The sequence below is a fragment of the Camelus bactrianus genome, chromosome 1 (assembly GCF_048773025.1).
Source record: "Camelus bactrianus isolate YW-2024 breed Bactrian camel chromosome 1, ASM4877302v1, whole genome shotgun sequence".
Taxonomy (NCBI): Eukaryota; Metazoa; Chordata; class Mammalia; order Artiodactyla; family Camelidae; genus Camelus; species Camelus bactrianus.
In genome coordinates this window covers 2130415-2144795 of record NC_133539.1, presented here as the reverse complement: position 1 = coordinate 2144795, position 14381 = coordinate 2130415, and the positions used below count along the sequence as shown (strand labels likewise).

The window sequence follows — 14381 nt, the reverse complement described above, 5'->3', positions numbered from 1 at the left end:
CACCGCCACCTGTGGCTTCAAAAATGCACCATCACCTGAGAAAACACCTGCACCCGTTAAGCGGTCACTGTCCCTGCTGGTGAGATCTGCCCTCCGTCCCCGCTCCCCGCTCCCCGCCAGCGGCTGCACCCGAGTGGCACCTCCCTGCCACCCGGCACTGGGAGCTCCCGGAGGGAAGTCTATCGGGTCGGCCTCTCAGTGCGAAATTGCTCGCTTGCTCTTGTTTTCCAAGACCAAGAGCACGTTAGGGACGTTTTCTATTCTGTTTTTAAGTTTTTTATTTTTTGGAAGTTTTCTATTCTTACAGATCATGGAAAGAGAACAGGACGCACACTGCTCATGACCCAGCGTTTTCTTACTCTGCTTTCAAAGGTCTGTTTGCTGCCCGCACGACCTGGACGGCCCCGCCTGGCACAAAGCCCAACGGCACAGCGGGACTCAGGAACGCGAGAGGCTCTGGCCGAGCTCGGGGACGGACCTGCCAGGACCCTGGACCACAGAGAGACCTCGCGGTCTTCACTCTTCCCACGTAGGGCGCACTCCTTCTTATCCCACCTCACAGACACACGGCAAAGTCACCACCGCGCTGACTCCGCGAACGGGCAGGGACGGCTGCCGAGACCAGAGAGCACGGAAACAGGCCTGCTCTCGCCGATGCTCCGGCTTCTGAGCTCAGGCGGCTCCGCGGGTGAGCACGAGACAGCCCCGCGCTGGTCAGCGCAGCGAGGTCGCCTGTGTCACCTGCAGGCTTGCCTGTGCCTCTCTACCGGGTGGAGAAATGTGTCAACGTGTCTGACTGCGTCGAGAGCGAATGTTCGAGAATCAGATTGACTCAAAGCCTGTTTGTTTTATAGGGGGAAGCAGAGGCCTGGAGATAGGAGTCGCAGAGACAGCATGCGGAGCTGTGGTTAGAACTCCGGCTCCAGGAATCCCACCCGCTGTGACGTTGGGCAGCCCCGGGGCGCAGCACCTCAGGCTGCGCGGGGCCCAGCAGGGGCTCCCCCAGGACAGCTCTCACCTCGGGACACTTCTATATGGTGATGATGGCTTTTGATGAATGAAAAAACCCAAACAGAGGATGCTCAAAAAGACCGAAAAGATATATATTTAAAGGTAACACAAGCTGTCCTTGAAAGCAATTTAGTTAAGATCATTGACTGGCAGGAAAAAGCACATGATGGAAGTGAGGAACAGAGGCCCAGGGGCAGCCCGCCCCCACCCCGAGGGGCAGCGGCCCAGGCACACGCCCGCAGAGGAGAGGGCCAGCGGGCGGCAGGCTGTCAGAATCCGGGACTAGAAGTAGGACAGCTCGTCGTGCCTGGCTTTGTTGGTCTGGTAGCTGGCCAAGGCCGGGGGCTTGTTTTCGTGTGGGAGGCTCTCAAATACTCGAAGGTGCACGAACTCCTCATCGTCAACCTGAACCTGGAAGGAGAGTCGAGGGAGACGTTAGGTGCTGCCTCAGACCCCAAGTTCCCTGCTCCACTGGACTGGGCTCGGACAAAGACCCTGGACGCCTGGAAGCCATGCCCCTTCAGGTCCCCGGGGACGGGGCCGATGCCATCCCCACCTTCCTCCTTCCTCGCGGCCCCAGTCAGCACCCGACACCCCACAATCACCCCATCAGAACCCTGAGTCCCCCCAAAGCTCGGTCCTCTCCTCCAAGGAGGCCGGAGTGCACGCACACACTCATTAAAGGGCCATGACTCCCTGATGCTGGGGGCTGCCACAGGACCCCCCTTAGCACCCTGCCCTGGCACCCACGAGGCCCCACCTCGGGCCAGACCCCCCTGTGAGGCTGACACCCACCTTGATGAAGAAGTTCCTGCCGGCAACCACCTGGCTCTTGAACTCCACAGCCTTAAACAGGGAGAACTTCTTATTCTCCTTCTCCTCCAGCTGTGCCTTCACCTGGGGGGCGGGAGCACAGGGAGACGTGGCAGCTTCGCTCCTGCCCGAGGGACTCACACACGAGCCGACCTCTGCCACGCGCGATGGGCCGGGTTCTAACACGCACCCTCTACGGACTTTCTATGACGCGAGTGTCACAACCGAGCAGAGACATGAGACTGCGCACTGGTGACAAGGTACAGCAAACAGCGCCTCGATTCCGCCGAGGTCTCAGCGGTGCTATTTCCCCACATCGCTGTCCTTCCTCTTCCCGGCACAGGAGGGTTTCACATTGTTGTCACGACACTATAGACAAGCTCATACCCTGCTTTCCTTTTTACTTAGTGAGCAGCTCACTTGAATGCTCCTATATAGTTTTTTTGGGGGGAGGGGGAGGTAATTAAGTCTATTTATTTAATTTTTTTTTTTAATGGAGGTACTGGGGATCGAACCCAGGACCTCCGGCAGGCTAAGCCTGTGCACCACTTGAGTTATACCCTTCCCTCCCCATATACGGGTTTTAAATTACTCTTTTAAAATTAAAAACGAGAACACTTAAAAATGTTAAACTAAATTCAATGTTAAATTTGATCTTCCATCTTCTAGGGGGCACCTTAATTCTCTTAAGCAGTCCCAGTTTCTTCTGTGACAGACAACGCAGCAGCTTTACTGATGCAGCAGGATTCATTTTTAGGTGATTTCTCTAGGACGCGGCGCCTTCAGCCACGGCTGATCCTGACCTTAAGTGTCAGACAGTGATCACACTTCTGGACCAGTCCTGGTTTCCGGGGTCTTGGCCTCTCAGGAACTGAGCATCTTTCCGGAGGAAGGGGAGAGCAGGCTGGTTTTGTTTCCACCTCAGAATCTCATCTGGTTGAAAGTGCGCTGGCTGCTGCCTGGGTTACTGCAGGCACCAGAGCTGGCTGGGAGACGGGATCACGGTCACTCGCACAAGTCAGTCACTGTGGCAAAGGCTGCGTGGCCTTCCAGCGCCTTCAGGGAGGGGCGCTCCCTGGTGTCGCGGTGGGCAGACAGGGCAGGAGGGAGGGGCAGGCACAGGAAGGCAGGTCCCGCTGCACCTCTGCCATCTCAGTGCGGCTGCCACAGGGGTGTGTGCGTGTGCCCCGGGGCCAGGGCCCATCTGCGTCTGAATACCTCCCTGTAACGCCCGTCCTCCTGCAAGATGCCGGGCTCCCTCTGCAGGGAACTGACCCTGCAGACAGTCCACCAGACCAGGGGTGAGCGACACCCACAAACCCGCCCGCAGTCAGGGAAGGAACTGCCTCTTTCTTTGCCCTTTTCAGGAGTGGAGGCAGGGGATCCCCTGATGTTTGCAAGGACTGGTGAGAAAACCCAAATGGAGGTGGTGGAACAGGCAACGTGGAGGCCTCGAATGTCTGGCCAGGCCGCTGCCTGCGTGAGGGCAGCTCACTGACACTGTCTCTGACCGGGAGAAAGATGGGCTGGGCCGCAGCCAAGGGAAGCGCAGAAGGCCCAGGGTCGTTAGGAAGCTGCCAGTTCCGAGCCCAGGTGGCACAGAGGGCCAGGGAAGGCACAGGACGACTCCAGGAGGTGGGGACGGAGTGCACCGCTTTGATGTCCTTCCGGCCAGTGGTCAGTCTCTGGCCTCTGTTCTCCTCTGCAGCCCAGGACGCTCCCGAAAGCGGTCAGTACAGAGGGCCACAGACGGTGCCCCTGCCCCTCTAGGAGACCACCCAGCACACGGGCGGCCCCCTCATTCCTGCCTCAGAGTTCCTCCCAGTAGCAACGACTCTCAAGACTTTCAAGTAATCGACACCGAATCATTCAAGAGCTCTTTGGGACAGCAACTCTTCTGTCCCGAATGAGCTTACACGGCTTCCAAGTTCACATGACAAGCGGGGAGAACCAGGAAGCAGTGGGAAGGCTGGGCTCTGTGTGGCTGTGGGGAAGGGCCAAGAACCACCTCCTGGCCTGGCTCACACTGGAGTCCCTGCAAATTCCTCATTTTCCAAGGTCTCATGAGACTGACTCACCACCACTCCTTACTGCCTGCAAACGTCAAAACCACAGGAGAGAGGGCATGGGGCTTCTCACGCCCTCGGGTTTATGAAAGTTAAGTTTACGAAAATTAAAAGACAAGTTTGTCTTACTTTTCTTATCAGAACCCAAGGCTTCTGGTGCGCTGACTTTGCTGACACACAAGGGCAGGCCCGACCCATCCCACCCACGCCAGGTCCTTGGGTGCCCATCCCACCCACGCCAGGTCCTTGGGTGCAGGTGGCTTCTTGGGAAAGCCATGAGGGGGCAGCTAGCTGCCCAGGGTCTGAAGCCGGCTCTGCCTCTGCAACCCGGCCTGGTTTCTGTTTCGATACATTTCATTTGGAGATCATTTCAAACTTACACAAAGTACTAGAATAACAGTATAAACCTGGGAAGCCTGTGTACCCTGTCCCCAGACTCACTCATGGTGACTTTTTACCCCACCCGCTGCACCGTTTGCTAACCGCCTTTCCCCAACCGTCACATCGCGTCCCCTCGCCTGTGGACACCCCCGAGCGCGCTTCCGCGGCGCAGAGGGGCATCGGTCCAGCGCCCACCCCCGGCCCTCGGCAGGATGCGCAGGGGCGCACCTCCTCCGTCCCAGCGGCGATGCCGGCGCACGACCCCGGCCCCGGGGACCCCATCTGCCCCTTGCAGCCCTGACCTGGTCGGCGACGGCCTGGATCTCGGCCGTGGCCGGCTGCGTGGCGGAGGGCGCACCGCACATCATCTCGGCAGCGAGCGGCGGTCCCGAAACAGCAGCGGGCACTTAGGAGCGGCGGACACTCGCGGGAGTGGCGGACGGACGCCGAGCACCTGGACTTGGCGCGGCGGTCACGTGACACGCGGGCGGAACCATGGCGAGCGGCGGTTGGGGGTTGATCCTGAGTCGGGACTGCGGCGCGGGGCGTCGGGGCGAGAATGCGGCGCGGGGCGTCCGGGTCGCGATGCGCTGGCGTCAGGACCACGGCCGCAACCTGGGACCCCCGCGGGCACCCTCTCGGGACCAAGGGTCGTGGGCTGCAGGGTCATTCCCCCACCCCGGCTTTGGTGTCATCCTCCCCTGGCGTCTGAGTCAGAGGGCGGGGGTGGGGGCGGGCCTGCAGGACACGGGAGGAGGGGGCGCGGCCGTCAGGCTCCCTGGAGAGGGAGTGGTCCAGGCCCCGCGGGGGTGGGCACTGCTCGGCAGGGAGTATCGAAGGTGCCCGCCCGGTGCGGGGCAGGATGTGGGGTGGAGGTGGGCTAGCCTGGCCCCCAGGGCCCTCTATCTCCAGGTCCCCACAGTTTGACCCAGTGCGTGCGATGGACAGTGGTAGGTCCTGAAATGACCGAGACATCTGTGGTCCAGAGAGGAGCAGGGAGCTGGACCTGAGAGCTGCCGAGGGTGGAGGGGAGAGAAGCCCCCACCCAGCCGGGACCGGGAGGACCTGGGGGAGGAGGGCTGGGGCCCCCAGGGCCTCGCTCTTTGTGTGGGGTGTTGTGTGGGCTGCTGTGGACAGCAGGAGCATGTGACAGGGACACAGTGACGGGCAGACGTGGGTGGACAGGGGCGGCACAAAGGAGTCCAGTGATGGGGAGGATGACTCACAGGCCCCAGGCTGGGGTGGGGGTTAGAGCAAGGGCATTAGTTAAGGGCTTTGTTCTGCTGGGATTTGGTTTAGGATTTAGATTACTTCCAACACCCTGGTAAGGGAAGGTCCCCTGCTTTATTTGGGGCAGGTCAGGGCCTGTGCTGGTAGCCGTCTGGACAGGTCTGGCCTTTCAGAAAGACCCACCTGCCTCTTCTCCCTGCAGGGCTGCACCTCAGTGGGTGCTGGGCCATCCCATCACTGGGGACTGACTCTGCAGGAACCGGCCCAGGGCCTAGCCCCAGTGGGAGTGGCCTGGGAACAGGTGTGTGGGGCGGTGAGCCTTTGTGGTACCTGCCAGGGCAGAGCCTGGTCTGTAACTTCAGGGAAGCATGGGGGGTCATGTGTCACTGAGCCCTGGGGAGAAGGGAGGAGATACTGACACCCAACTAAGGCCCAGGGCGCAGAAAGCCAAACTCTGACAGAGGAGGTTTGCAGCAGAGTGAGGGTTTACTGCAGGGGTCCAAGCAAGGGAGTGGGAGAGAAACCTCACGCCCACTGCAGCTTGGTCTCTGAGTTAGCGGTTTTTAAAGGGGAAGAACAGAGGAGCTGGGGTTAATCATCTTTTTTTTTTCAATTGAAGTATAGTCAGTTTACAGTGTGGTGTCAATTTCTGGCGTACAGCACGATGTTTCAGTCATATGTAAACATACATCTGTTCATTTTCATATTCTTTTTCACCGTAAGCTACTACAAGATATTGAATACAGTTCCGTGTACTGTACAGTATGCCCTTGTTTATTTTATATATACCAGTCAATATCTACAGATCTCGAAATCCCAGTTTATCCTTTCTCACCGCCTTCCCCCTGGTAACCATAAGTTTGTTTTCTGTGTCTGTGAGTCTGTTTTTGTTTTATATATAAGTTCACTTGTCTTTTTTTTTTAAAGATTCCACATATAAGTGATATCATATGGTATTTTTCTTTCTCTTTCTGGCTTACTTCACTTAGAATGACATTCTCCAGGGCCATCCATGTTGCTGCAAATGGCATTATTTTAGTATTTTTATGGCTGAGTAGTATTCCATTGTATAAATATACCACATCTGCTTTATCCAGTCATCTCTCAGTGAACACTGAGGTTGTTTCCATGACTTGGCTACTGTAAATAGTGCTGCTATGAACATTGGGGTGCAGTCGTCTTTTTGAATTAAGGTTCCCTCTGGATATATGCCCAGGAGGGGGATTGCTGGATCCTATGGTAGGTCTGTTTTTAGTCTTTTGAGGAATCTCCATACTGTTTTCCACAATGGCTTCACCAAAGTACATTCCCACCAGCAGCATAGGAGGGCTCCCTTTTCTCCACTGGGGTTAATCATCTTAATCATCTGTGGTCTATGTGTTAAGGTCTGGAGGTCTGTGCCCCCGGGGGTCTGTGTCACCATAATCTGTAAAGGTCATCTCTCTCCCCTGGAAGATGACTCAGAAAAGCGATGGTACTGCTTACTGGGACGCTGTGGCCCCAGGCCCCTGACCGTCACTGGTCCTTATTGATGAGGCAAAAATGTGGTCAAACAGGTACAGGCTAGGACAAAAGGGAACAGAAAGTAAGATAAGAAAGACAAGAATAGACCCCTGAGCATTCTTGGGACACGATTTCAAGACTCCCATTTCACAACTGAATGAAGGGGTCACAGATTTGACCCCATGAAAGTGGAAACCTCTGTGTCAAAAACAAAGCATCAGAGAATTATGACCAACCAGGGCAAGGGAAGTGGTCCTGTGGCTTTTCTCATCTGCAGTTCCGGGAGCTGGGCCATCTTGAGGCGCCTCCTCATGTCTGACCCTCTTTCCCTGCTGGACTTGGGTCTGCAGGTGCTCATTTTACAAACAGGAGGGTAACCCCTGTGGAAAGGCTGTTTCTTCAGCACAGGCTATAGCAGGGCACCTGCCACCATCACTTGGGTTTGGCAGAGATGCTCAGGCAGGCAGTGGGGGTATGGCTTATACCGGAAAGAAAGGAATGCTCAGGTGTGCCCTGATGGTCTGTGGCCAGGGGAGGCTGAGTGCGGGCATCCTGTGTGACTGATTCCAGGCACACATTTGGCCTTCTCTGGGAGTCCTGAGTTAGGAGAGGGAGGGGAAAACCTAGGGAAGCCGGTGGCCGTGGCTGACTTGTGACCGTCCAAGCCAGTGGCTGCAGAGGCTATAGTCTGGCTCCTGGCTGGCTCTCGCGGAGGCCTTGGGTCGGACTTCCCCTGTCCCGTGCATGTGATCTGGCCACCGTCCGTCTGTGGCCTCAGTCTCTCGCGCTGCTTTGTGAAGTCAGCGTTGCTTCACTGCTGTGGGTCTGGGTCCAGACAGATGTTTTCACGCTGTCACGAAGGCTCTGAAGACCAAGTGCTTTGTGCTGATCCAGCCCTTCCTTGCACCTGCTGTGTGGCATAGGACTAACTGCTGAACTTCTCTGTGCCTAAATTAAGCACTAAACGAGTATAAAATGTTTGGGACAGTGTCTGAGCCCCAGGGAGAGTTGACAGTGTTACTACTATGACTGTCTATAATTACTGTGCTAACATGAATCTAACCCATACTGCCTTATCTACCTAAAGGCCCTGGAAAATGCTAACGTTTATCTCTCATTCCTTTCTTCCTTCAAATGGAGGTACTGGGGATTGAACTCAGGACCTCGTGCATGCTGAGCACGCGCCCTGCCCCTGAGCTGTCCCCTGCCCCCGTCTCTCCTACCTTGATGCTGCAGCTTTTCCTCTTACTAGAGCCGGAGGAGAGACCAAATATCCTGACTCCCCGTGGGAGCTGCGGGGGCCGTTCAGGGGTGTGGAACATCATTTCAATTTGAAATCTGTGTTCAGAAGGGTCAAATTTTTAAATTCACGCAGTTTTGGAGTTTCACTTGTGATCTCTGACTTCCCCAGAGTCAGCAGAAGCCAAGGTGTTTTTGTCTCAGTGTTTCATGGTCCTTTCTTCTGCAGCAAATCAGCTATAGAAGTGGAAATATGTTCCCTTCTTCCTTTCTAGATTCTTTGGCTGGACTGACAATTAAATTGATGTAAGACAGATTAACAGGAGAAAAACAAAGTTGATTTCTTACATCCAGGAGCCCCAGATACGAGACCAAGGAGGAACCTGACAGTTGAGGCTGACGCACCGTCCTGAGCTGAGGGACAGGATGGGGGCCTGGGGCTTGGAGGGGAGGAGGGCCATTGGCAGGGCAGTAACCAGGGCAGCTTGGCAATGAATCTTTTCCCTACTCTGAAGATGCATCTTTCAGATAAAAAGGTTACCTCTAGTAATAGCTGTTTTTTTTCTGGCCCAGGCACCCTGTCTAAATTCTTTCGGGCAGTTAAGGAAGAGGTGATCATTTTCCTGAGCCTCCTGGGTCTTGATTGCCTTCAGCTCAAAATAGTCCACGTGCCAAAGCGGCACATTCTGCTCCCTCATGACCCAGCTTGTCCGCTCCCTGCTCGTGTGCTTAGGTGGGTGACTCGCACCCCTGTGCCCCGTGCTGTTCAGTTGCTTGTGTTTCATCATGCAGAAATTCCGTCATTAGAATTTGTTGCTAATTAGACTGTAGCCCAAGAAACTCTTTGGTGCAGGATTGGGGTGGGGGAAAAATAAAAAGAAAGATAAAAATTTAAATGACTAAGCATTTGTTAAGTTTACCTATTCATCTTCAGTAGCAAGGGGAATAACGGTAGAGCTATTATAGAAAATAGGCACAGTGCGTGGGCACAGTCTCAGGGCCCACCGCGGGCCTGGCTGCCTGGCCTTGCTGAAGGCAGGGCGGGCAGCGCTCTCACCCCGAAGCGGCCAGCTCCAGCAGAGGCGGCCCGGAGCTCCCCAAAAGGTGCAGGGGAATGCAGAAATTGGGGTGCATCAAAGGAGGAGACAGATGTACGATCTTGAAAGGCTGTTGCTATAAACTAACGTGGGCAAAGGGTTTTCTAAGCTTAGACACATCAGAAGAATCAGAAGGGAAAGCCAGGATCCACGTTGGGGCGGGTGACTCTGGGTACACCTGTTGACCTGTCCCACCTGTTCTCTGTGTGTCCCCTAATGACCCTTGTCCAAGTCCCCAGCAGACAGGCAGCACTGGGCTTGTTCCCCGCCTCTGTACCTGTCACATAGGAGGCACTAAACAAATATTTGACTCCTAACTATGTTCAATAACTTATAATAACTTATGGTGAAAAAGAATATGAAGATGAATCTATGTATGTTCAAGTATGACTGAAGTGTTATACTGCATACCAGAAGTTGACACAACAATGTAAACTGACTATACTTCAATAATTATATATACACAAAAAGATTCAAAAGGGAAAAAAATAATTGCTCCTTGTGCTACCGAACTCAGGTTCGGCCACTAGTCACTCAAGAATCCAATACTGAGAGACAGGTGCTGGATAAAAGGAAAGACAGCTTCTTGAGGAAGCCAGCAATCCTGGGAGAAGATGGACCCATGTCCCAAAGAACCAGTTGCCCCTTGCTGAACGGGGGCAGGAGCTTTTAAAGGGGAGTTTCCAGGGTCACAGGTGGTGCAGGCAGAGCTATGTGCAGAACAGCACAGTCAGCTCTCACAGTCATCCTGAAACTGGTCGGCAGCAGTCTGGTCAGCAACATCTTGATTGTTTTAAGTACAGTTAATCTTCAGCTCCAGGGTTGGTTTGTTCCAGTTTCCTTGAGGCTAGTTCTCAGAATTGTGTAAGAAGGAGCAGCTTATGTCACAGTTACAGTCTGATCATTGTGTAGGTAACTTCATCCACCGGGTGGGGGTTTCAGACTCTGCAAGGCAGCTCACAGGACACAGCTGAGGGTATTGTCTGTAGCCCTTGAGGAGGCGCTAAAGGTCACTGACTTTGTTTAATGGCTAAACTATTATTTTGTCTTGTTTGCATTCCTTTGCTTCTGCATTTTCTCACTTTTGTGGTTACATTTATTCTTTGGCTGAAGGTTTTCTACAGACAAGAGGCAGGCGGAGGACAAGGCTGGGGGTGGGGTCTGTTCCTGGGAAGGCCCCACGGGGTCCTGCTCAGTTACACTTACACATTTGTGTAAATCAAAAATAAAACTTCACAATGAACGCAGTCGATGCCAAGAATTTATATTAAGGAAAATTCATGGGTGGATAGAAGATTTAGCTATAAAAGTGTCCATCTCAGAATTGAGAAGCTCCCTCAATGCCCAGCCTCCACCCATAGTGAGGAGCCCTGTGTGGTTGGGAAGAGGTGCTTATAGACCCCCAGGACCCTGATGTTTGCCGCACTGGCTGCTGGCTGAAACGCCAAGTTCCCAGCCCTTTCCTCTGCAGATTCCAAGTCGCTGGGGCTCAGTGGGACGCAGGCACCTGTGGGGCTGATGAATGCTCACTGATGTGAACAGCAGCCATCCCTGGGGTGGGGCATTGTGTTTCACAGCTTTCTGTGATTTTCTGTGTTCTTCCAAAGTTTTATTTAAAGGACTTTTTGTTTTTAGAAAACACAGCTTTTTTATTTCAGAATACTGCATATTCTTGAGAAGTGAATGATATGGTGGGAAAATGTTAGGTATGCTACTGAAAAGCAGTTTCAAAACTGTCAATCAAGTGTGACTCATATAATTTATACATGATATTCAATTAACATTCAATTAACATGTAATTCATAAAAACTCTACGCACAGAAAATAAAGAACAGATACAGCAGAAATTTTTCCTTCAGGTCGTAAGACTGGTTCAGTCCCTCCCTTAACTTTTCTTATTTCCTTAATTTTCTTTGATTTTCAATAGTAAAAATTGAGGGAGAAAACACACAATCTGGAAGTTAATGTGTTGGCGCTCGGAGCAGCTCTGAGCAGCAGGGGGAATGGGGGATGGGGTCGGGTTTGGGGAGAGGGAGGGGCTGGGTCAGGATGGACAGGCTGTCTCGTGTATGTTGAAGATGACTCTTCGGGCCCTTGTTCAAAATGGATTAAGAATTTCAAAGATAAACAAGATTATACTGTACAGCACAGGAAAATACATGCAAGATCTTATGGTAGCTCACAGAGAAAAATGTGACAAGGAATATATACATGTTCATGTTTAAATGGAAAATTGTGCTCTACACTGGAATTTGACACAACATTGTGTGTCAAATGATTATAAATCAATAAAAAATGTTAAAAAAAAAAAATTTCAAGAAGGCGGCACCAGGGCTACACCAGGTGCAAACTTCCGCTCGGGGCCAGGCTGCGAGCTGCCCGGACGGACCGCCTGCCACCTGGGACACGGTCCTGGCCCCCAGCTGCGCCGGGCCCACGGGCTGGGCTGGGTGTCTCCGCCACCTCGTCTCTTACAGACTCTGGGCAAAAGCGTAACCCGGAAGCCTATGTGCTCACGGAGAGAAGGGCAGAAAGCACCCCTCCCTTGCAGGATTCTTTTAAGATTCATGAAGGCATCTGAAAAGCCGCGGCACGTACTGGGCACTCGTTAGGTGGCAGTGACTGGTACCTATCTTCCTTACACCTTCTTTAGCGGGTTCAGTGGTGTCCCCCCAAAGTCACATCCACCCAGAACCTCAGAATGTGACCTTAGCTTGGAAATGAGGTCTTCACAGGTGTAATTAATTAGGGTGAGGTTAACAGTGGTTCAGGGTGGGCCCTGACTCCAGTGACTGGTGTTCTTACAAGAAAACAAGAGCACACAGAGGGACAGACAGGAAGAGCTCGTGAAGACAGAGCTGCAGGGCAGGACACCACGTGCCGGTGTGCTGTGCCCAAAAGCCAAGGAATGCAGGTGCCCCAGAAGCCAGAGAGGCAGGAAGGAGCCCCTCTGGAGCCTTCAGAGGAAGCAGGGCCCAGCGGACACACTGATTTCTGACTTCTGGCCTCTAGAACTGGGAGACAGTACATTTCCATTGTTCTCAGCCACCCAGTTGTTGGCACTTTGTTAGAGCAGCTCCAAGAAACAGGTACACCTCCCTTGCTCATCATACATGCTTCCCAACACGGATGCAAAATTATGCCTTGAAGATGTCAGTCACACCCTTGGGTCTACTTGTCTCCAAGTTGAACCTTGAGTTGAGAGACCAGACCCTAGGAAAACCCACAGGATCCACGAACAGGGGTTTTCTACAGCCCAGAAAACAAACACAAGCAGGATAGCCTCAGGATGAGAAGCGGACCCCCACAACACCAGAAGAAATGAGAGACGTTAGTCTTCATTATCCATGGAGTACATGCTGACACTTCCATTGCTAACCCGTGCCTAGTGAGGTAGCCACAGCTGTCCCCGCACCTTGCCACCTCTGGGGGCAGGTGAGTAGGACCGAGAAAAACCCTGCCCTCGGGCTGGGGGGCTGGGAAGGGGGATGTGTACAGAAGTGGGAAACTACACCCTCTCCCCGAGTCCTGTCAGACTTCCTGTTTTTGCTTTTCTAATTTTAAAAACTTTTTACATGGAAATAACTTTAGGTCACAGAAATACTGTAAAGTTTTTGAAAACTCTTCACCCAGTTTCCATAAATGTTGACATCTTACACGAGCCTAAGCGTGGAGAGGTCATCAAAAGCGGGCAATGACTGCCGAGACGCCCTGCGAAGGGCTCGCATCCAGAGTCCACGCACATCTCACTGCCATCCCACCGACGTCCCCGTTCTGGCCCCGGGCTCCTCCCGGTCAAGGCTTCTGAGCCGGCTTCAACCTGAGACAGGTTCCCGGTCTTTCCCATTCATGGCCTTGACACTTTAAAGAGCAAGGATTGCTTACTTTGAGGAATGACCCACAGACTGGGCTTGTCTGTTGTTCCTGCTGAACAGGCGGAGGCTGTGCAGTTTGGGCAGGACCACCGCCAAAGTGACGCTGTGCCCTTTCAGAGTGTTGTATCGCAGGCACGTGACGCCCAGACGTCTCACACTGGCCACGTTGATCTGTATCTTGAGTAGGGGAGTGTCAGCCAGGTTTCTCCACCATAAAGTTACTATTTCCCCATCGTAACCAATAAGCAGTTTTGCGGCTACACAAATAATCATATTTCTCACCACCTTTTGCCACTCATTTTAGTGTCCACTGATGGCTCTTGGCTGTGATGCACAGCGGACTCTGAAAAGTCTCCTGAAGAGGGATAATTTTGCACCTAGAACTGTCGATGAAAATTCTTCTGACAATCAAGTTAAGAAGGAAAAAGAGTTTTATTTTGAGCCAAGCCAAATTTAGGACTGTAACCCGAAAGACGGTCTTTCGGAAAACTCTGGACTGTCCTGCCTGTTAGAAGTCGAAGGCACACTCAGGTACATTTTTGAGACGAAGGGTCGTACATCAAGATGACATAGTGACATTTTACATAAAGTTCACCCAGGATGCACGGTCCAGGTGAGCAGGCACAAAGCGAGCAGCAGGCCACCACGCCCCCCTGCAGAGCTGGGAAAGAGCGCTGTTCTTCTGAGAAGTTCCACTGCTGGTGTCAGACGAAGGTAAAAAAATTGGTCTTCATGGTGGAGCAGGCAGGCTCACCTTGGAGGAGGTTTGGTCAGTGTGTGATGGGGATGAGCCCCACACATTAGGGAGGGAAGCAGGAGGCCCAAATGGACAGAGAGAATTTTTTTTTTTTTGACAGAGAGAATTTTGTGCCTAAATTTTCTCTCCTGCCTTAAAATATAAATTTTATTTCATGAGAATGAAGTACATTTATTTTTTAGTTACACTGAATATACCATAACTCTTTCATTAGCTGTCAGCATCTAATTGCTGTATATACTGTAAAGTATATTTTAAAAGTATATGTTGGTGCATTTCATCGTGTGATTTTGGTGAAATTTCGTCAGAAATTCACTGGGCAGCTACTTACCTGAGTCTGCCCTGCCCTCTCTCCCCTTGAGAGCAGACTATTGCTTAGTAAATCCTTTTTTCACTTCCTTGAATTAAA

The 14381-nt window shown here is 52.7% G+C and overlaps 1 protein-coding gene across 1 annotated transcript; it reads right to left on the bottom strand.

Annotated features, from left to right (window-relative positions):
• Window positions 1-1079: 1079 nt before the first annotated feature.
• CSTB (cystatin B) lies at window positions 1080-4741 on the bottom strand. Its single transcript, XM_010966523.3, has 3 exons — window positions 4574-4741; window positions 1807-1908; window positions 1080-1422 (listed from the first exon to the last, which is right to left on the bottom strand). The coding sequence occupies exons 1-3, from the start codon at window positions 4637-4639 to the stop codon at window positions 1294-1296; spliced, it is 297 nt and encodes a 98-aa protein (XP_010964825.1). The 5' UTR covers window positions 4640-4741; the 3' UTR covers window positions 1080-1293.
• Between the last annotated feature and the right edge of the window lie 9640 nt (window positions 4742-14381).

Excerpts from the sequence above, each read along its gene's own strand:
- CSTB (XM_010966523.3), bottom strand. The coding sequence starts at position 4,639 with ATGATGTGCGGTGCGCCCTCCGCCACGCAGCCGGCCACGGCCGAGATC. Across the intron at positions 1,909-4,573 it reads TCCAGGCCGTCGCCGACCAG|GTGAAGGCACAGCTGGAGGA; the intron begins GTCAGGGCTGCA and ends CCCGCCCCCCAG. Across the intron at positions 1,423-1,806 it reads GCAGGAACTTCTTCATCAAG|GTTCAGGTTGACGATGAGGA; the intron begins GTGGGTGTCAGC and ends CTCTCCTTCCAG.